The 22,789-nt window shown below is 37.9% G+C and overlaps 1 protein-coding gene across 3 annotated transcripts; it reads right to left on the bottom strand.

The window, feature by feature from the left end:
• Positions 1 to 465: 465 nt before the first annotated feature.
• GPLD1 (glycosylphosphatidylinositol specific phospholipase D1) lies at positions 466 to 22,510 on the bottom strand. Of its 3 annotated transcripts, none has more exons than XM_063159658.1 (25): positions 22,342 to 22,510; positions 19,420 to 19,475; positions 18,805 to 18,883; positions 16,081 to 16,178; positions 15,163 to 15,273; positions 14,858 to 14,906; positions 14,321 to 14,375; positions 13,555 to 13,662; positions 12,839 to 12,866; positions 12,619 to 12,758; positions 11,619 to 11,684; positions 11,257 to 11,377; positions 10,607 to 10,746; positions 9,388 to 9,574; positions 8,307 to 8,417; positions 7,246 to 7,320; positions 6,631 to 6,787; positions 4,921 to 5,062; positions 4,272 to 4,371; positions 4,077 to 4,170; positions 3,315 to 3,491; positions 2,854 to 3,014; positions 2,569 to 2,595; positions 2,428 to 2,478; positions 466 to 1,274 (listed from the first exon to the last, which is right to left on the bottom strand). In XM_063159658.1, exons 1-25 carry the CDS (start codon positions 22,436 to 22,438, stop codon positions 1,197 to 1,199), a joined length of 2,508 nt encoding a protein of 835 aa, XP_063015728.1. In that variant the 5' UTR covers positions 22,439 to 22,510; the 3' UTR covers positions 466 to 1,196. The 3 variants fall into 3 exon arrangements, with proteins under 3 accessions (XP_063015728.1, XP_063015721.1, XP_063015737.1); XM_063159651.1 differs by having other exon boundaries at positions 11,257 to 11,380; positions 22,342 to 22,508; XM_063159667.1 differs by lacking the exon at positions 13,555 to 13,662 and having other exon boundaries at positions 11,257 to 11,380; positions 22,342 to 22,509.
• Between the last annotated feature and the right edge of the window lie 279 nt (positions 22,511 to 22,789).

Genomic DNA, 22,789 nt, shown 5'->3' with positions numbered 1-22,789 from the left:
TCAGAATGAAATTGCTACAGAACTGATTTTGTCAATTTTGATTTGAAGAGAAATATTCTGCTCTTAAAAGCACACTGCTTGTTTTGCCTCATAGCACGGTTAACAGATTTGTAACATAAGTACTGCAATCCCAGTTGTAGCCAATCACTTCTTTCACAAAGTTCAGATTTAACTTCTTTTTTAAAGTGTTCTGCTATTTGGGCAAGTCCTCAAAATAGATACCAGAATGCATTGTAAATCAAGCTACTGTTCATCTTGCCTTTTTTGATGTGTTTAGAACAACATCCTTGAGAGACAATTCCTAGGAAGGTAAGTTGAGAGGTCTAATTTTGGAGTATGACCTTTAGAATTCTGTGTAATTTTATTTAAAATAAAAATAATGCCTTGCCTTTGTGAAGGAGGCAAGAGAGAGAAAACACACATATGTGTCTACAGACTAGCATTGGTAATAACAGTATCAACACATTCTGCTGCTCAAGTTGTTTAATAGAGAATTGATGCGCACTGTTAAACCTGCATCGTACAAAATTAGTGTTAATTAGTTAAAGACAATACTGTTAACAATAAAAGCCATTAACAACTCTGTGTTACCATGGTCATGGAATTTTACACAAAAGCAGAAAGGATGTCAAGAGTAACTAGCCAAATGCATTTCCTCAAACTTTACCAGTCTTGCTTGTTCTTTTTTTCCTGGGAGATCTGAGCTGCACTACACCCTCAATGCACGCCTCAAGACTTGAGAGAGAGAAGAGAGAGAGAGACAGTCCTGTTAATCAGCACCCACCTTTCTGTCAGTCTTAAAGCTGCCCCTGCTGCATGCTTATTATTTTGTCAGTAACTTTCCATAACTTAGAATCCTTATCACAGTATGTAAGAATTGTAAATGCTGTGCTGCAGTTTCCCAGTTTTGTCAAGAAGATACTCAAATCTGGTCAGTAAAGGTGGCCACTGAACATTCCTTATACAGCCAAATACTACTACCAAAAATGCAGCTGCTTGCTCCTTTCAACCTCTCAAAGCTTTTCAGACCGGCTTGCTTGTTCTAGATAAGCGATGCTGCTGCCCACCACAATTCAGCAAAAGCTTGCTGACACAGTATGTTGGTTTGTGTGGGCTCAGGAAAGTAGCACAAATACTACAGAGGTTCATCACTACAAGACCAGGTGTGCCCTGGTCTTTAAGGCTGCTGTAAACTTCTAGAGTGAGTAGACAAAAAGCCTTCCACCAAGTCGAGCTTTCGCAGAACTTCTCTCTGCTGCCACTACAACTTCTTTCTGCAGGGATAAAGAGCAAAGGTTAGCAAATGCAACTGCAGGTGCATGGCTGCCTTAAGCTTCCCTCGTGGATTATGACCATCTTGTTAGTGTCATATAGAAATGTGATGGGAAATGAGAGAGCAGCCCACCTCATTGGAGTAGCAGTTAAGAATACAGTTTGGCAAACCAGACTATTTTATTTGGGGAACTGGAGCAAGCTGGAACCAAATGAAATGAGTCTCTTGCCCATATTAACTGCTTCTCAGGGCTAAGATCAATAGGGATGAAGGGGGAGTGTGGACTAGATGGTGCTATAGCAACAGAAAGCAACTGCTTGGAGAATGGCCTCACTTGCATTTAGCAGTGCCTGTGTTTCAGGTGTTGGATTATGCACCCTAATCTAGCTGAGAAGAATTTCCAGGTGTTTCTCCATTTCATGTTTTAACACAAGAAGTCAAACACCATTTGTTGAAGATCTCCTCAGCCTGGTACTGAGGCTTCCTCTGTATTCACACAGAGAACCCCAGTCCTCATGGAGGTGATGTTAGAGTGAGCAGAACATTGGAACTCAGCCAAACAAGCACTAAGTAACCTACCAGCTAAAAAAAAAGGCTCCTTAGTGCATCATACAAATGTAGCAATGTGGGTTTGGTAAAAAAATGGGCATCTGAGAGAAGCAAAGAGAAACAGGCACACAAACACATCCTAAACCAGTCAGGTAGGAACTGGACCTCTGTGCTTAGAAACACAGGACATATGAACAGCATTCACTGCAGGTGATAGCCAGGACAGCAAGCCTGTAAAAACTAAATCAGAGGGATGGTTTTGAGGACCTGGTTTGCTCCACAGCTGAGCATCCACTTTGCATACAGGTTGGCATGAAGCTGGGAGGCATCTATGCTGCATTTCCCATGGAACCTTTCAGCATACTCCTAAGCAGTTTAGAATTCAGGCTGCTTTAAAGCGATTCAGATTTTTTAGTTTAGGTGCCAAAATTGTAGCATTCCATAGCTCATCAATCTATAAAATGTGTTTAATTATTGGTCCAGAGAGTAACTATGTAAAGAACTTAAGACTTGAAAATGTGTAAAATACAAGCGAGGTGTTAGCTAGTATATGCAAGTGAGGTAGAAGGATGATATGAAACCTCCAACCATGTAATTTTTCTCACCTTTCTTTCAGATTTCACAGTGGTAACGGAACTCCCAAATCTTGATAGTTCCTGTAAAATAACATTGCTGGTTATAATGCTGCAGGTTTTTTTAAGCAGGACTTTTTAGTTTCTCTCAGTAATTTGTTTCTGGCTACTTACCTCAGGAGAAGTCAGGACATACTGCGCCTATAGAAGAAAAGAGAAGAGGAAATAAAAAGTCATTGAAAGAGAGTAGGAGACCAGTATGATAACCCTGGCTCCTAAACAGCAAAGTAATTTAGGAACAAACAGGAGGAGCCTGAGAGTTTTGCACAGATTCAGAAGCCTGAGAAAAACTTTTGTTTTCTGGAACGAAGGCAGAACACACTTGGTATTGGTACTGGATGTAATTAATTAGTTGTCATTCTAAACTTATGTCCAGAATTCATTTTCATGTATTCTTACCCAGTCGTCAGGACAAGGAGATGTCCATGATGTGCAGTGGCCTGTCACATTCCCTGAGGATGCCTGTCTGCCACTGAAAATATAAACACGGCCAGCAGCCCCACCAGCCAGGACTGAGGTGACGCCACTAGTTCGCAGTGGGGATGCCACAATCATTTCATCTGCACGTATTACAAAGAGGATATAACACAGCAGAAGCGAATTAATGGTAGACCAAAACACAGAAGAGCTGGTATGTACATGCCTCTAGATAAAATTTCTATTAATGATGGCAACTAAAATGTTTCAATTTCTGATTGAGTTGCTTGGGATTTTAGAGAGGCCTCCCTGTAAGGCACAATGGAATACTAGTACAATTCAACTGAGCTGTGTTTAGCACTTGTATGAATATGTAGGTGGCCAATTTTCCTGTTGCCAAAAGTCAAACACTTCACTTCTGGTCTAGACTCATCAAGTTTTACCTAGTCCGTCACTATCCAGATCACTTAGGTATATGTCTCCTCCGAAACGAGAAAACCTCCTGTCCCCACTGAATGTGCTGAGCAGAGAAGGCTTGGTGCTGTTTGACAGATCATAAACCAGAGCCAGTCCAGCTTGATGCAGCACTGAGGACATAAATAAAATCCTAGACAGGCTGTCTGGAAAAAAAACAAACAACCAAAAACCAGATGTTGAGCATCAGACATAGGAACTCAGGTTTAATACTTAAAATTATAGGTAATACTGGCATTACATAAAATGGACAAAATTAATATAATGTATCAAATGACATCAACAATTATATGGGATTAACACTAATTAGGATAGGGAAAAAATTCTTTGAGTCATAGTACCAGGGGAGAAATGCATTCCAGTTAGACTTCTGCAGTTTGATGTCCTCAATTCCTTGCTGTCTACTGCCACAGTGAGGACAAAATACTGTGATGTTTCAATTCCAATAAATATGCAATCTACTAGAAAATCACTGTTACATAAATAATGCAAAGTGGTAATGCTTTTAAGCCCATTTTAAGGAAAGAAGAAGACCCACTGAAGTTGAGGCACAGTAAAGAGGACTCTACATATAAGGCATATAGAGGTGATTACAGTGATTTCTTTTTTTTTTTTTTTTTAACTACATGGAAATTTAAAGGTCCTTTTTCCCTTAAACATTTTATCTCTTCTCAAGTCATGCAGAAACAAACATCCTAAAGCAGAAATGGTCTCCAATTTTCAGGACATACCTGCAGTAGGTGCACCCACCACCAAAACTTTCCTTGTGTTCCCCGCCACAGACAGCACACCACTGGCCAGAGACAAACCCATTCTGCCCATCTCCTGTTAGATTTTTAAAACATCTATGTAATTTCTACATTTCTACACTTCAAGTTATTCACAAATATTCACAAATTATTCCCATAGTAAAGAAGCAGCCCTACCTTGTCTCCAGTGATCTCAAACCAGGGCTCTGTACTTGGTGGGTTATACCCGTACACCTTCCCAACACTCTGTCTGACATCCAGCAAGAGGGGATTGCAGCTTCAATTACAATGCAAAATAAATTTGTATCTAGCAACATAATATTGTACACATTCTCCCCTTTTACTTTGGAATAACAATGCCTGACAAATTCCAGAAATCTACTTTAGTAATTCCCATACTTGTTCTAACTAATTACACAATGCTTCGAGCAGAGATTTGGTCTGTCTATCCACTTGTTTATCATCCAAAACATTTTCATGTTTAATTTGCTTTTAAAAATGCTATCTCAAAGCAAGAGCTATCCATATGGTTATTTAAGGCACATTTACCCATCAGCATTTTTGTGATCCCTCTCCTCCTTTCTCAGGGAAACCCAAGAAATTCTTAGGTGTCTTTAAATAACAAAGACCTGCTCTAGAGGGTCTAAAAATCCTTGTCTTCATAAAGAAGGGTGAAGACATAAAACTATTAATTTAATAAAAATATTCTAAGCAGAACAAAAAGGAAAGTTCCTAAAAAAGCTAGAAGTCTAATCTATTGTAAATCTTAACCCTTGCAGAAGAAGAGCAGAGTGGAGAAGGCGGCAAGCTGTCACATGCAACACACCTAGAACAAGTCTTCCATGTAGGGCTACCAATCAGCAGTAATGTCATGTTCTCCAGCTGGCAGCTAGCAAGTGAAAATCCAAACCAAGCATAGTTTTCTTCCCCCTGCACCATCCAGTTGGCATCCTGTACTGAGAGAAGTCCTGAGAGACCAGAAAAAAATATGAGTTAATTCTTGGTGTGCCCTGACATTGAAAAACCAATTTGCAATCCTCCACTGATTCATCCTGTGACAACAAGTTTCTCTGTGCAAAGTTACACTGTTCATGACATGGCATCAGTAGTTGTTGACTTTGCTTGCTCACCATGCAGCTCTACTGGCTGGTGAAAGCTTTCCTTTGACACAGCCTGTTTCTCAATCCTTCCAATAGTACATGAAAGCTACCACTCAAGACTGCCCTAAACTACTTACTGTTTGTCAGAACTTGCAATTCTTCAAGGGTGCTGGGTGGGAGCATTCTGGCTATAATTTAAATAAGTAATTCTGTGCTTTGGTTTTACAAAATTGTCAGCAGTGTTTTCAAACCCATGTTCTTGTGGTTTCTAATTTTACATTTATTAGAACAAGCTGCAAAAATCATCATCTGTCGCCATTAACTGTATTCACTTGTAGCATTCCTCTTTAGCCACATGAAGATGAATGATAAATATTCATTTGTAGAGGTTTATTTGCAATTTTCCAAGAGAGAACAGTGAGCCTACCCTGGACTCACAATGGATGGTTGAATCCATTGCTTTAGTAAAGTTCCCAACAAAGTTTCCCACATTTGTTTTTACTTCCAAACTGGGACATTGCAGTCCAGATGGACAGAAAACCAGATGGGAAAAACTTGGTAGAGATTACCCCTCTGACAAGAGCAGATCTCTAGCAACATAACAACAAACATGTGTTGTTCTCTGAATGCCTGCAACAAGTGGAGTGCCTTCAGGGATACATTTTTTGACTCATCCTGTTGGTCACTTTATTATAAAATATTTAGACAAGGCAACATGATGCCCTTTTTTGAAGCTGGCAGATAACAGGAGATTGCAGGGGGTGGTCTCATTTAGAGGCACTCAGGCAGGCTGGAGTAACAGGCTGACAGCAACCTCACAAAATTGGGGGAGGACAAATGCAAAGCCTGATACAGCTGGGGACATACTGGCTGAGGAGCTGCCATGTGGAAAAGGCCCTGGAGATCCTGGTGGGCAGGGATTGAGTGTGAGGCTCTGACACCAGACAGCCAACAGTGCCTCAGACTATGTAAGCAGGAGCATGGCAAAGAGACTGAGAGAAGTGATTGTTCCCTAGATCACGCCTATAATACGTCCTTCCATAACAGGAAAGATGTTGAAAAACTGGAGCAAGTTTAGTAGGGGTGTTCCATGCTTTCTATGCCTGTAAGATCACTATGCAAGGTGGGAGGACAATAGACAACAAACATAAACTGAAACAAGAAAGCTTCATATTGGCTGTAACAAGAGGTTTGGATTTTTCCCCTATGAGGACTGCTAAGAAGTAGAACTGCCCGGAGTGTCTCTGCAATTTCTACCACTGGAGGTTTTAAGATGCAGCTGGACAAAGCCCTGAGCAATTTGGTCTGGCTTCACAGCTTCAGTAGAAGGGACACCCTCTGAGATCACTTCAAACCTGTATTATGGCTTGATTAATAAGGAACAATCAATCAGTCATATAAACTATGGAAGGGTTAATTTACTCAACAAATATTACCTTGGTGGCTCCTGTTGAAATGAGAGTAAAATGCAACCACAAATCCTTTCTGCTTTCCACCACCGGGAGCATATGGAGAGCCCACAACCAGATCAGCATTTCCATTCCCATCAACATCAGCTGCCAGGAGGGACCAACCAAGATTACAGTAGGAATACTGCAATAAACAGTTAGTTTAAGCCTGAAATAGATCTGAAACCATCAATTCTGTAGCAAAATAGAGCAACTTTTTTCTAAAGACCTAAATTTGTTTTTGACCAAATTACCCTCCCACTCCTTGGCTTCAATTTTGTTTTCTGAGGTTTTTTGTTTAGTTTGGGCCAGGGTTTTTTGGTGGCTTTTTTTGGTTTTGAGAGCTAATGCACCTTTCTAGTCATCTTGCTGCCTTCCTGCACTGGGGTATAAATGTCTTTCCCAAATACTGCCAATCCAACCAAGTACCTGCTTGCTCCATACCCATCAGTCTATATTTCCTTGCAATGATAAGTTGAATTTTAACATTCCTTTTTTAAACCCATAAGCCCTTTTCCCCTTTATCTCACCTCCTGCCTGTGTAGCCCTGTGTTAGCCTGGCTAACAGGGTAGTATAAACAGGACATTACATTATCAATATACCTGACACGTTATGGTAACGTTTGGCTGAGGTGCCAAGCCTCTTCTCTCCGTTCCAAAGTAGACATACACAGCACCCTGAACAGCAGAAAAAGAAAATAAGGCATGAGAGCAGCTGCATGTCAGTATCAAGTATGAAATGCAAGGTCAATCACAAGGAGTGGAACAGTTCTGCAAGGGCTGTTCATACTACTTCACTTTCCCTCTCAGAGCTTTCCCATAATACTTTCTTTCCCACCCCAAGCCTAAGAATATCCATGGGTAATGGGTACTGCTGTAACCAAGCAACAAAGCAGAGAAGTACATGTTCATCATATTCTGTGTAAGGAACAAGGGCAGTACAGTGTATTTATACTCATAATACACATGTTCAGATGGCTCAAATTTTGACAATTATTATGTAATGCAATGGCACAACAGATGTACACAATTTTCCAAGTGGTGAGTCTAAATAAAAGCAACTTAAATTCTTATTTAGACAGCGAAATTAGAATCTAAAATTCTGAAGAGCTTTAAGCTTAGTGGATATAGTCTAAATCAAAACATTTTGCCTCTCACTTTGCATGGCCTAAAAATATTCAGGGACCATTACACAGGCTTATCTCATAAGCTGCAAGTCATAAAGCCTCTGTAACTTGATTATTTGGCAAGAGTGTCTGCGTTCATATCACATTTTAGATATAATTTGTTGGCTTTGTGAAAGCATATGACAAAATTCATTGACCTATGAGGTCCATTCCAGACTCTCCGTTCCTGAACAAAAAGGGTATGTTTGTATTTCATTAATGGCTCCTTACATTTCCAGCATGTCAGTGCTGCAAAATTGCAATCTGGTTTGGATTTCTAATGTGCACAAAGGCCACTCAAAGAGAACTACAGGTAGGTGTCATTGCTGTAGTCAAAGTACCCACAAAGGTTATAAACTCCTGTTTAAATTACAGTGTCACCTTGAGCCACAACAGAAATTCTCTTTTTCATGTCAATATTTAAAAATTATGTATAAATAAAAAAATTCAGTTTGGAGAATTAAAAAAAACCAAAACAAACCCATGTTTGTAGCTTACTTTGTAGGTAAGAAACTGAGATCCCACAGAAGGTGCTCCAATTGCCAGATCTGGCACTCCATCCTCATTGAAGTCCAGGACTGCCAAGGCAGAACCAAATCTTCCTGAAGGCTAAAAGAAAAGGGATTACTCTCATGTTTTCCAGTCAAAACCATGAAAACCAAATGTACATTTGCACAGGGAATAACTGGCAACAGATGACAAAAGTCTATCCCAACAATTCTTTTTCTTCTACGTAATAACCCCCATGACAACATATTTAATTCAAAGTCAACTGTGTTAAAATTAAGGACAACTGAATATAATATGGTGCTGCTTTGCTATTTCATCTCCTGAGTCCAGTGCACCATTGATGTCAAGTTTATGGTATTTCTTTTTAATAGCATTATGACTGGGAACCACTAAAACACTCTGTAAGAAGACAGAAGCTGTTACTCCACAGTTTATAACCACAGAAACAAATAGAAATGTATCTCATTTCTCCATATTATCTTCTTTATGAATAAAATTATTTTCTACAGACCATCATATTTAACACCCAAAAGGGTCATTTGCCCTTACTCCTTGGTTACAAACCAACCATCATCATGTCTAAGAGTTTTCTCTTTTTTTTTTCAATACTCTTACTACAGACAAAATTATCTGGGGAGAAGTTATCAATTAATGAAGAAATGTAGACTCAAATGAATTAAAACTTATTAAATTAATAATTTTAAAAGGACAGGAAACACAATATTTTCTTAAATGCAGGCACCAGAATTAGCTATACTGTGACTTACAGAGACACAACCGGAGTTTTATTTAAGGGCACTTTGGTGCCCTTTGGTATTACACTATGGTCTAATACTCACTTATCTGGTACAGTAATGGAAGTGAACCTACAGATCACCATAATTTCAAATGTTCCTGGGACTTTAATAATGATTATTTTCCTTGAAAAGCATATGACATCATATGACATCAGGAGGAGCGTTTCAGAAATAATACTCATACACATTAATGATACTATTGCTCATTCAAAACTCACCAATTTTAAGGCAAAAAAAAAATTAAGTGACAAATTTTTGCCTTGACCCCTTACCTGATGACCCTGTAGTACTTGGTCAGCTTTCCCATCCAGATCCATGTCCCCTGGTGGCAAACCTGACTGGTTGCCATAGACCACATACACCCTTCCTATCTGAACTCGGCCCATGGTGCTGTACCCTGGTGCTCCAGCCACCAGATCTTCATATCCATCCTGGTTTAGGTCAGCTGAGATCAGTGCCCTGTACAGCAAGGGAGTCAACAAAATCAGCATTAGTTTCCAAACTACCTCAACATCAGTGGAAAAAAACCCCGTAATTCAGATAAACCAGAACTTATGTTTCCCCATATTGTTTTGTAAAGACCTATACAGCATTTTAAATATTATATATTTGGTTATGTTTTTTTGAATTAAGTGAAATCAGAAGAATCATCTTCCATCAATGCATCTGAGATGTGCAGGAAATGCTTTTTACTGCCATTAGGCACCTGAGAGCAATCAGAGAAAGAAGCATAAAAAAGGGCTGTTTGCATATGACAAAGAATACAAAAAAAAAAAAACAAAAATAAAAACAAAAAACCCAAAAGAAATTAAGTATCTTTTAAACTGAACATCTGATTTAATCAATGGACTTAACAGGAGATAAGCAAAAGGATCCCAGATCTCAGTAACATGCTGGAGTTTAGAGAGGGAGCATGGAAAGAACTAATTACTATTAATTTAGCCAGTGTGAAGTAAACTCAAGAATTAAATCCAAATTTTGAGACAGCATAAGGGAAGTTAAATAAGCAGCAATGCAAATTTGTTTTATTACTCTTCCTTGTTGCAGGTCAAGGAAGAACCTCATTGGCAAGGAGAGAGAATATGCCTCTCTCTGTCCTGAATCTATCTTTGAACTCCTACTAGTCTAGAGTATTTCCAAGAAGTCTCGCTAGACATCATCAGTCATCAACTCATGACAGATGATTAATTTTGCACAAACATCATTCAACAACCAAAAAAGGGTAGCAACAATTTTTTACTGTTCAGAACTAGAGACAATGGTAGTATTAATGTTGGTTCCCTCCTTTTGGAGCTTGATCAACACCTGAAAGAAAAATCTTATATGTTAATTTGCTGTTCATACAATATAAGACATTTCCTCAAATTTGTATCACTAATTGATTTGCACTGTCACCTTAGAAGAGTATCCAAAGGACCAACAACAACATTTTGGTAGATACTCAAAATTTTCAGAAATTAAGAGGAAAGTGGGATGAAAAAAATTACCAACCATCCAAGCCTAGCATAGGGTGAAGTCAGAAAATATGAAGCTGCTGGCTTGGAGATGTGCTTAGAAGATTTCTGATGTGTAGCTCCTAATGCTCTCCAGACATTGGTTTTAAAAGCATGGTTTATCAAGTGGAGGGATTTCTGAAATAAAAATAATAAAGGGACACAGCAGTGGTTAAAACTCCAGAAGCTGAAACTCCAGAATGTTTTGGGACACCTCAAAAATCAAGTCACCAACAATGGAAATCACCACACGGATTTAAGAGGAGTCTGACTCAGATCAAAGCACCATTTTAGAAAGACAAAAATCTGTATGCTTTAAAGGGAGCACTACTAATCATTCACTGCCAGGCTTTGCTGGGAGTTCTTAACCCAAAAAAGCCATAATATGTCTGTAAAATGTAAATACTAAATATATATTTTGTAATTTTTGGCATTGCAGGATGTGTTCTAACTTCACTATACAATGAGCAAAGTTTTAAAACTGAGTATTTATGATGTATACATATACATTAGCAATGGTACTGGAATGTCCATGAAGTCAAAGACCACCCAGAGACCCTGCTCCTTCACGCAGCATTTCAGACAGAAACAAAAACAATATTATATAGAGATGACTTTTACCTGACACATCTGTTACTTCTCACTTACTGTTGCCCAAGGCTGTATGTCAAACTGAACTCCTCTCTCAGTGTAGTTTATATTCTTCTCAAGTGTTTCTGAAAGCAAAGAATTTGTATTCTTGTGATGTTCATGTTTTGATTGTTTGTTTCTGCTAAAATAAAGAAGGCAGTGATAAGAATTAATATAACTGAAATAAAGACTCAAGGTAAAAGCTGCTCTTAGATTCTGCCCAGTTCCTTTATACAAAACTTACTCATGCTAAGAGAATCTCAAATTCATACACAAAAAGATTACCCAAAATATCTCTAATTTTCAGAAGCTCACTGTCCACACTAGCAGAAGACTCTCCTCTCATCACTGAAGCTTTAAACCATCAGAGCTATACTCACATGTGGCTGTCCTTGTGCTCCTTTGTGCAGTTTATGAACAGAGGGTTCTCAGGCAGGTAGCAGTCACTAAAGAAGAATACAGAGAATGCACTTTAAAGATTTTACCACAATGGAAATGAAACTAAAAATACAACTTTTATACTTACTGATTCCTCTGTCAGAAGTCATCAGTTTTCTCAAGAAAATCAAAATCAGAGCATCATCATAACCTTAGAAATCCCATGATGTTTATTTGATGACCTTGATTCGATTCTGTATGAATATCACGTCTTTATAGAGCTCTTGAAGGAAACTTATTGCAAAATGCACTCATATGAATCTAAAGCACTTTTCATCAAAGTGTTACAAAGAATATAACAGATTGTGCCATTCTGTATTTCAAGCATAATTTCCCAAAATAGCAACAGTGCTATTTTCCATATAAATGGATGGGTTAATTGCCACTGTTGGTCTTCTAATGAAGAAAGGTTATATTTGTTATAGAGCTGTTCAAGTTTAAACTTCTACAACAATATGAAATTGTGAGAATAAGCCTGACCTTAAAGACTAGAATATATACTCCTATTCTTTCTAATCCTATTTGCCTTCAGAGTCTGAAGGTAATATCTGGCCTCTCCTCAAAAGAGACATCTTTGCTGAGTGATGGCAGCAGCCAAAAGGTGCAGACTCAGATTGTCAGTCCAGCTAGGGCATGGGTATGCAATATTTAAGCAAATACTTGAGTATGCCTTAAAGAATGCCACAAATTTTTCCTGGTGAGTATCACCTGGGCATGCCAGAGGCACACTAGGGAAAAGAAGCACAAACATATAAAAAATACAAATGCAAGGCCTGTGTAATCCTGCGCACCCAGGCAAAAGGCAGACATGGAAATTCCCTTGTCCAAGTGAAAATCTAAAGCTCAGCACCTATTCCAGCAAAGATCCACTCTTCAGAAGAACAATTAAGTGGGTGTCAGCACTTGACTACTACATTTCATAGTTAAGGACACACACCATACCTGCTTCCATTCTCTAGCATGTGGCTCGTCAGCTCAAAAATGTTGTTGGTCCAGAATGCCATGTCATCCACTCCCCCAAGGAAATATTCGTGGAACTTGTCCACCAGAAATGGAGATTTACTAGCAAATGTTGGAAAAAGCTAAGGGACAAGTAACATACTCAGTAAGATGGATCACATCGTCTCCATGCTCATTTTTATAAAAAAAACAGAAAACCAACCTTGCCAACAAGAAGCCTTTCTCCATGCCTGAAAAAAATGAGAAATAAAACTTGCTTAATTTAATATTTAATTAGTTTAAATAGTTATTTTCAAAAGTCCTATATGGTAAATACTATGCAAGTCATTACATTTCCATGTTGATTGTTTATATATTTTTAAAGTTGTAATGTAAATTAATAAAAACTTTATTGCCCCGAATTTTGAAGGATTCACAGTTTTTGTAGATGTTGTGTGACTATTGGTAATTAACTGAAATACAAGATACAGTTAAGCTGTTCAGGATATTCAAAAGCAGACACTACCACATATCCAAAGTCTTTTATGAATTATTCTTGGACTTGAAGGGATCTACACAGAATGTAGATAAGGTATGTATCTACAGACTCCTTCAGTGCATGATAATTATACTGCTAACTCACCACAGTGCAACAGTACTTGAAGACACAGCTGCTCTCAAATAAATGGGCATAAATACATTAAATGCAAAATGCATTAAATAGCCAAGGTTTACCATCTGTGGTGTAGTAATTTACCAGTCATTATGTAGCCCAAATTTGAATCCTAGTCATTAAAAAATTCAGATGTTCAGTGATTTTGGGGTCTAGGAGGGATTCTTCATTGCTGACATCAATGCATAAGGTGTTTCAAATATGATTATCATATTTCTCCTATACATGTTTCACTTACAAAACTCAGGCAGAGATATTCAACTTACAGTTCAAAAAACAGCAAATAAGTACATTCAGCAATTGTGCTTTCAGTTATGATCTCTTTTCCATAAAATTCCTTATAGATAGCAGCTAAGTCTTTGACAGGTACATACCTGAAAACAAAAATAATGTATTACAACAGCAGATGGTTCACATCACCTGATAAAATATTGTGGTTCTTGTAATAACAACAGCCTATAAAACATTCCAAATTTCAAAAGACTACATAAGGTCATGAAGATCTACAAATATCAGGATTGCACATGCAACTGGGAGAAAAAAAAATAGTGGATATTTAAGTTTTCTGCTCATTTTTATGCTTTTAAAACTGACTTCAATATCCTCAACTTCCCAAAGTTTAAATATATCTCACTGTGGTTGTCACTTAACTGAGTTATTTAACTAGATGCTAGGACATTCCAGCAAAAGGTTTTCGGTAGTTATTTTACATATAACTACTTATAACTTAAGATAATAAGTTAATATAGATAAGTTAAGATAATATAATTTAATCTTTTTTGCTGTGTTCCTATACATAAAACTCTCTTGTGTCCTTCCAGTTTTTATGTCAGGGAACAGTAAATATGCATATGAGGAATACTGAACACATAACATTTAAAAGAGTTGCAAGGGGTTTTTTTGAAAGAAAAATAAAGGAAAGCATTTTTTAAAACAGATTAATAGACAATTATGTGATATATGTAATTATATTAGATATGATTATACAAAAAACCCCATTAAATATGAAAGAAGACAATCTCATTATCTTACCAACTCGATGCCAGGTAACTGAAGTCCAGCTCAGACTGACTCACTACATCTCCTCCTAAGGATGAAAGAATGAAAAAAACCCTACACAGCTCAAGAAAAAAAACCTGTTAGGTATCTGTAATGGGTAACAGTGTGCATGAAGTATGTATGGCTCTTCTATATGCATTTATATGGCAGATCTTCCAGCTATATATTTAGAATACACAAATAGTTCACCCGAAAGTATGCTGGACATTTTATACCTCTGGAGAATAATGTACAATTTAAAATCACAGTAGGGACTCCATCCATATCTTAGCATCCTTTGGTCTGCATTTTGGCTTTAATCCAAATGTCCATATGCCTTATCACATCTCCTGAAACCTGAGGACAGGTACAGCAGGGCTTTGCAAGCCATGGGGGAGGGCAAGAATAGAGTGTCCATATGCCATCCTTAACTTCTGCATTGCACAGGACAAGAGACAGAATCAACCACCATGGTTTTGAAGAGGACTTATTCCAATACAAGGATCTATGATTGGCAAACAGAAACATTACCAAAATCTCCAACACTGTGAGCTTCTGAGTATGAACCACGAAAATCAATCTGGAGAAAGAGAAAAACAAGAGAACTGCCTGTTTCTTTTCATATGAGCAGAAACAAACCCTCCAACAACACTAATGGTTACAGGTCCCAAACCTGACCAGCTTCACTCTTATGAAGTTTGTGACATTGTGTTTCTCCAAAAATCTTCCTGACACAGGGCTCCAGCTTTTCTCTTACCTCCCCACCACAGTCCAAAGCAAAGCTATCCATTCCAATAAATCCAGTTGTATGAATAAATAAAGTAATACAGGCTTACTTCTCCCATGGCCTTTAGAAATCCTTGGTCGATGCCCAGGCTATGCCAGCTAACATCTGCCACCATATGTGAAGCAATTCCAAACAGGAAAGCCACCAGCTTCTCTGTAGCCTACACAACAACAATCCATTTGTCAATAATTTGATTCCTGTCTTTAAGAAAATGTTAGCATTTTCTGTAGATGTGTTAAACAAGGACACAGCTAAGAAGCTTTTATAGTCCAAGAGTTAACCACAACAAAGTGCTGACTGCTCATTGCTTGATGCTGTGGTCAGCTTTTGTAACTTGAGAAGCTTTAAGCAGTTTATACAGTCCGAGGCCATAGAATTACATGATTGATGTGAGGGTAATTTGCATACTTCAATTAAATGTGAACCAAACTGTTTTTCTGGACCAAGGATAAACATTTCCACTTCCAAGGACTGAACTCCCTCTGCCACCATGGTAGTTGTGTAGGCAGACAGAGGAGAGAAATACATTCCTCAGCACGTTCACTTTTGGCAAATTGTTCTTCATTTCCTCCTACATAGCTTACAGACCATTAACAAGAGCAAATCCAGACTAAGTTCAAGGTTTCACAAGTAAGAAATCTAAAACATGTCTGGTTTTCAAATGGCAAACTCTGAACCAGATCTCACAGGAACGCAACACCACCAATTATATTTAAAAGTTTGGACCTATGAAATGTATGCACCAGACCACAGTGGAAATAACTGACAGACTTTATATGGAAACTGTAAGGGTTTTTTGTATGGTAAAGATTAAAACAGGATTTCAAGTGTTACTGTATAAGGAGAGACTTTAATATAAAAATGTAGGGTTTTCTATACCTCACAAATGATGAAATTACAACCAGTGAAGGTGAAGCAAACAATTGAAAACAAAGTCAATCAAGCAAAAGTTAATCAACTTTCTTACCTCTTCCCAAGGCTGAGGATAATTCCTTCTGATGTAGTCAATACTTGCTTTGAGAAATGGTGACCAGTGAGTGTCTTCAGACACATCATGGAACATTCCTATTGCAATAAAATTATATCAGTATTTGATTTATTCTTTGGGGAAAAATTAAATAGAAAAAAAGAAAAAGGAAGGGTTTTTCTCCATTAAAAACCCCACAGACTTTTGCTCAATTTCATGTCAGATGACACATTTTGCACTCCAGCTCATGAAAAGAGCCAAAATAGACTTACTTTTATCTGATTCATACTAACAAAACAGATACTAGATTTACCTTCTATGATTTTGGTTTGAAGCATCTGAAAATTTTGTGCCTGCTCCTTTTCCCTGTGCCTGTGGTGGGTACAGTACAATGAAAAGCTGCCTCCCAAGCAGAGAGGATAAAGACAGCTGACAGAGAACCTGCTAACTAAATTAATGCATCCACTTGTATGGCAGAAAAGCTGTAGGGAATGGCAGCCAACTCAAAATGTCATGTTTTCTGGCAGGTATCAGTTTCCACAGGGCAGAGGCAGGCTATGTCATCATTATCACCACAATCATTTTCAACAGAAAGGCAAACTAGCCAAGACACAGTCAATGTTGGAGGGGAAAAAGGGAGAAAAGTAGGAAAAAATAGGTTTCATTTAGAAGATGCATTTACTACTCTCACCTGAATTTAGGCAGAAAGATTGTGTAGGAACTAACAGTGACCTTGCTTAAAAATTTCTGTGTACCTATATAAAGCTGAGTGCAAAGGGATGTTGACATAAAGAGATCGAGCAGCACACATGTTAAATTCTCTAAGGGGGAGGAAGGTAGGTGGGAGATTGTTCAGACCATCAGTACTCTTGGAGGAAGAGTGTGTGTTTGTTGACACAGCAATGTGAACCTGCACAGTGTTAGGGGAGATTAAATACTGAGAGAGAAGACCTTGTGGGGCAATTCACTTACCTTTTAGCCTCATGACATTTTACAGTGCAGCTAAACCAGATAAAAGAAGGATGGTTCTTGCTTAGCAAAATCAGAGTAGGCTTTTACATCTAAGCTTGTCTCCTGCCCAAAGAGGCAGTCTGGATGGCTTTGTTCTTGATCTTATCACACAGTTAAAACAGCTACCTGAAGAGGTATCTGTTTCTTCCATACTGACTAAAGAAATTGTGGACAAGTGGTCCAATTCTAACAAGGCAAGACAGACTCCAAGGTCAGTGAAGGAATGACGACTGGATACTGCAGATAGAGAAGCTCTGACCTGGTATAAGACAGGTCAAAATGGTTAGAAGGGAAAGATGAGATAGGTAGATAGATAGATAGAATAGATAGATAGATTAGATAGATAGATAGATAGATAGATAGATAGATAGATAGATAGATAGATAGATAGATAGATAGATAGAGCGAGCTAAAGTAGGAACTGAAAAAAAATCCCAGGAGAATATCAGTCATGAAAAAAAGGAAAGCAAGACTGAAGTTTGGGACAAGAAGTTGGCAGAGCCAGGCAGAAAACCAAGATGAGTGACCCAATGAGTGACAGAAGACAAAACCAGTATTAAATGCCAGTACAGAGAGGTGATTTGGGTGTGAGCTGAGCACATCAGGATATGAAGCAGCCTGTAGCTGGCATAACCAACAGGCAGCATCAACAACCTCTGTCTGAAAAAAAGAGAACTTGGGGTGCAGCTGTGTGACTTGGCTCTAAACCAAACAAAGATCCTAACTATCCCTCAAATTTCATGGAATTTGTGTGGCCCACTAAAATAAGCTACTTTCAATACTTTACACTTGCACTAATACCTCAACAATATTGAAGCCAGTAAGGCCAGATACCCTCACACAAAGTACTTACCACTGCCCTGTCTCTGGTATCTGCCTAAACACCCTAATAGCTTGTACCTGGAGGACAGGCTCTTTATCCCATTTCCTAACTGCTCACTATCCAGATTTACCCTTTCAGTAGCAAATATCCTACAGCAAGGCCTAGCTGGCTCTTTTATAGCCCTAATGTTGCTGAAGAAGCTGCTTATGATCAAGAACCGACCTTCCAGAGCTGAAAAATCAGGGGACCACTTGCAAGTCAAGACATATTTTTCATAGCTATTGCAAGAGGGTGCTAATTTTGTACTGCAGTCTTTTGATCTGCAAGCAGCAAAATTAAGACTGACATTAATTTCCAACAAGAAGAGTAAAAGGCAAAAGACTGCACTCTGGAAAAAAAAAGGTTTTAAACTGGGATGTTATTAACACTTGCCAACCTACCCCCCAGCAAGTCCTACAGTATTTTGTTGCTGTGGGACTTTTAGATTGTCCTATCCTCTTTTTGACTGATCTGATAGAAACTAATAATTTTTAACACAGAAATAGCTTTAAGTCTTCCCTAAGATTTATAAAAAAACCATAATTTTGTCCTCTCTGTACTTAGTAATCTGACCTAATTTGATCAAACAACATCCTTCTATTAAATTGTCCTACCCATTAAATCGTTAAATTTGCCCAAGAGTTACTTTCTAAAACAGTTTCAAATGTGTTCTTTCATTGTAAATTTCTACAAAAAGGCTTTAACAAAAATGCTGGATAGTTTTTGCAGAAAAGCATTTTTGTCCACACTTCATTTCTTACAATGTAACCATTTTCAACCCACTAAACCCTGTAAGATTTCCACATAAAAATGTAATTGTTATAGCATTGGACTTATAAAGCTTCTCTTACCACGTTTGCAGATTGGAGGATAAAAGGCATCAGGATAAATGCTTCCAGCCTGAAAAGCATCTTGGTGCTTTAATAATAACTGGGGAAAGGATGGGGGGGAAAGGAATCAGAATGCTATTGCACAACACAAAACCACATTTTACAGCCAACATCAAAGATACATTCCAAATAGCCAGCAAAATACAACTAGCATCTTGGTAAAATATACCATGTAGCGCACAAAACCTTGCTGCCATTTGCTGTCCTTAGGTTTATTAAATCTGCTTTCCCAAAGTACTCTACTGGTTCTTGTAATACAACTGCTCACATAGAATATGACTAAAGAAGATAGGAAAACATGCAAGAAACCACACAAAGTGTATATATATATATATATATACATATATATATATATATATATATATATATATATATATATGTACTGGTATAATTGCTACATTTCTGTAATAATATTCAGAATAATTCAAATGATTTTGAATAAAAAAAGGTAAAAAATACAGTCTGGGCACAATATTGATGCACACATTACTGAGAATAATAAAGACAGGCAAGAAGACAGAAAGAAAAGCATTCAGAAGAAAGGTGTACAAAATTGAGAAATAAGATACTTCCTACCTTTCTATAATTAACACTCCCTTCATGATTAGTGAAAAATTCCAGAGCTCTGTGTGCTGAAAAACAATATATTGAAGTGTTGATTTACAGGTACTGGGTGCATGCCCACGTTTTGGTAGAAGCAGTAGCAGAACCAGAAGACAACACATTTTCATACCTAAGCCAAGCACCAAGTGCATGAAACACCATTTCTCACAGAGCTGTGAGAAGGTGTGCTTTCTCACCTAGGTGTGTTTTCTCACCTAGGGAGTTAATAAGGAAGTGCTCTTTCTGTGGCACATCTTCAGTCTCTCTCTAATCCCTAGCTGCCAAGCTGAGCAACCAAGCTGATCACAGAGAAATGAACTCCCCATGTCCAGAACTGAGCTGCAGCAGTGAACTGACAGGACCACACACAGCACATGTAAAGCACAGACCATAAAGTTTTAGCTGCACTCAAGCTTCATTGTTGCCCTTAACAGTGAAAAAGGTATGTTGGGAATCTATGTGGGTGTTTAACGGTTTGATTAATTTTTAACATGCATGGAAAGTAACAAAAATCTAAAGGTAAATAAGCAAGGTAAATAACACTACTTATTCACTGAATTGGCAGATATTCTTACTGCCAAAATCTTTATTTAGCTGGCATAACAAGTGAATGAAATGAAATTACTTCCTTTTCATTAATGAGGTCTCCTAATTAATATTAGATCCCAAGAATAATCTATCAACACTATTCTAAAAATACTTAACATTTCCTCTAAAACTATTTTCAAAGATTGATTTGTTCCTTACCAAATAAATCACATCACAAAAAAGCCCCAAAGAACCAAACAACAAAACAAAGAAACAAAAAACTCCCCCTACCAAATCCAAAAAAATTCATTACTATACTGGAATAAGATCTGGACAAAACTGGGGGTTTGAATGATCTTTCACTTTGAATTTTACCCAATAATCTAAATCATCCTTATACAAGTAAGATACCTTAAAGACCAGCCTTGCACCAGAAGAGAAACAGCAACAAAATAGTAAGCAATACTCTAAAATGTTAAGGCTCAGACATTTCTACACACATCTCTGCTTCCAGTGTGGGAGAGCCTCAGTTTGACAGTTTGCTTTTTCTGCCTCACACCTCCTCTGCACTTCTCTCACTACTCAAGTAGGCCCAGGTTCTACAACTCCAGCTTCACAAGGAATTTTATGCCAGATCTCCACAGCCTCATAGAGCCTCATAAGTGTGACAGGAACCCTCAGGGCAAGGAGCTTCCCCACTGGGACCTGCCTCCAGGCACGGCCCTGCAAGTAGGACACAGCACAGCTCTGCCAAGCACACTGAACACCACCAACATTCTGAACAGGCAGAGTTTTTCACCATTTTAAAAGTACATTCAAAACTGTGTCCAGGATTTCTTTGGTGCTGGCTTTGAGTAAGAGGAACTCCTTCTATAGTTTGTTGTTCAGTTTTTTGGTTTGTTTATGTATTTTTGGGTTTTGTTTGTTTGCTTGCTTGTTTTTGTTTTCCTGGAGTACTCAGTGTTTGAATTTTGGAAATATTTTCATCTTATCATACTAGAATTTTATGTGAACAAAAATAAGAGTATTCATTTTAGCAGAATCATAGCTGATCACAGTTTAATGTAATTTTCCGACACATGGACAAAATTCATTGTAAACTATAACCCAATAGTTCAGTGTATTCACAACTCCTCAGGCAACCATGATCTTTATATTATATAAACACAAGTTTTCTGCCAAGAGAAAACTTGATTAGGAAAAGAAAAAAAAAATCACTGCTTTGGGACAGATCTGTAAGCTTCTCTTTGCAGATTTTTTTTTTTTTCAAACTCATTCTATTCTGGCAAATCTGTTATTTCAAGTCCTCAGAAGCTTGTACTCGGTAATTAGAGCCCTGAGCTTGCAGAGTGGTGTGCACTTGCCTAACCTCGGGCAGCATGGCTTCTCCTACAGATTATTATGGGTTTCTTGACACATTGTTAGAAAAAGCAAATTGTCCCAGGATGCTGATATGGGTACAACGCTCAGTAAGGGAACACACTCCAGTCTCAAACACCATGAACAATCCCAGTCTTTAAATTGTTCAAAGTTGCATGTATTGTATTCAGTACTTAAAGCTTGAGAAAATTACCTGAATAAAGGCAACATCCTACATTTTACCACCTGTTAGAGCAACGAATTTAGAAACAAAACCAGAAGAACAAACAACATAAACTGTCAATTATTATGAGTAACTCAGAATAACCTCACACTGTTTGTGTTTGTGCTCGCAAAACTGCGGAAGAAACCAGATTTTAAAAATAGCACAGGCAAACAAGACATTCAAAACAGAAATATTTCTCCATTTTGATGTTCACTCAGTTCTCTCCTTCATTCTCTAAACATCTAGGCTGTTCTGGCTACAGAGAGCAACCTATCAGAAAGAGACACAGAACAAAATTTTTCTGCTGTTAGTTACAGACAGAAACACATTACAGAATTTTATCTACTTGTGCAGGTACAACATAATTAATACAAAGTGATTTTAAAAGAGAGTTACCACAAAGAACTTGTGTTATTCTTTAATTTAAATATAACAATCCCACAAATTGCCTAAAGCATTCCTTTTCTTTCTCCAAACCAAACTCTGTCTGCGTAGGACTCACAGACAAAAACATTCCAGTTACATAATGCCCGTGTCTTAGGAGACGGAAAAATATGCGACACAAGTCAACTCAAGCGTTTTACTTACAAAACCAGTAAAATTTCAAACTCCAAAAATCAAACTGCTCATTTATCCTATCTGTTATTCACATTTTTTAAAATTATGTAGACTGCTTACTACTTTAACATTTTTTCCTCCCTCTGCTTTCCTGCTGAATCTGAACTTACTTCACTTCACAAGAAATTCAAAACACAACAAAATCCATTTTGAACATGTCTTACCTATTTCAACATGTGTTGAAATTCCACACGGGATACATCTCTGACAGAAATGGTAGAGTATAACCAGAGAGACAGACCAAATCTTCAGACCAACCATGATGCTGGCTCCAACTGTGGTTTTCAGAAGCCTGGAGCAGTAGCACTGTGACCTTTGAAATGTAGGTTACGGAGCATGCCTTTTCTTTCACACATATTGCTGACACAGCAAGCAAACGACTGCCAAATTTGAAACTCTATTTTATACCAATGCTTTCTTTTACTGCAAATAAAGTGATTTCTATAAAGAAATAAATAAACTGTGGGTATTCTCCCCACTTGAATTCTGTAATATCTCTGGGATTTGAGCATTTTAATCCATGCATCACTGCACAGCAGCAGTGAGATTTTGTCGAATCCAACAGCATGGCAAAGAGTATCCTCTCAGAGTTTGTCCAGCTCATGGTGTGCT

This window comes from Melospiza melodia, chromosome 1 (genome assembly GCF_035770615.1).
Source record: "Melospiza melodia melodia isolate bMelMel2 chromosome 1, bMelMel2.pri, whole genome shotgun sequence".
Lineage (NCBI taxonomy): Eukaryota > Metazoa > Chordata > Aves > Passeriformes > Passerellidae > Melospiza > Melospiza melodia.
Note: the sequence above shows the minus strand (reverse complement) of the source record. Positions and strands in the feature narration are given on the sequence as shown.

What these genes read in the sequence shown, in the direction of transcription:
- GPLD1 (XM_063159651.1), bottom strand. Translation starts at nt 22,438, where the DNA reads ATGGTTGGTCTGAAGATTTGGTCTGTCTCTCTGGTTATACTCTACCAT. An exon ending in TATTTGCTGTTTTTTGAACT is followed by an intron (nt 12,867 to 13,554) that starts GTAAGTTGAATA and finishes CATTTTTTTCAG; the next exon opens with GCATGGAGAAAGGCTTCTTG. An exon ending in TTGAGATCACTGGAGACAAG is followed by an intron (nt 4,171 to 4,271) that starts GTAGGGCTGCTT and finishes AAAATCTAACAG; the next exon opens with GAGATGGGCAGAATGGGTTT.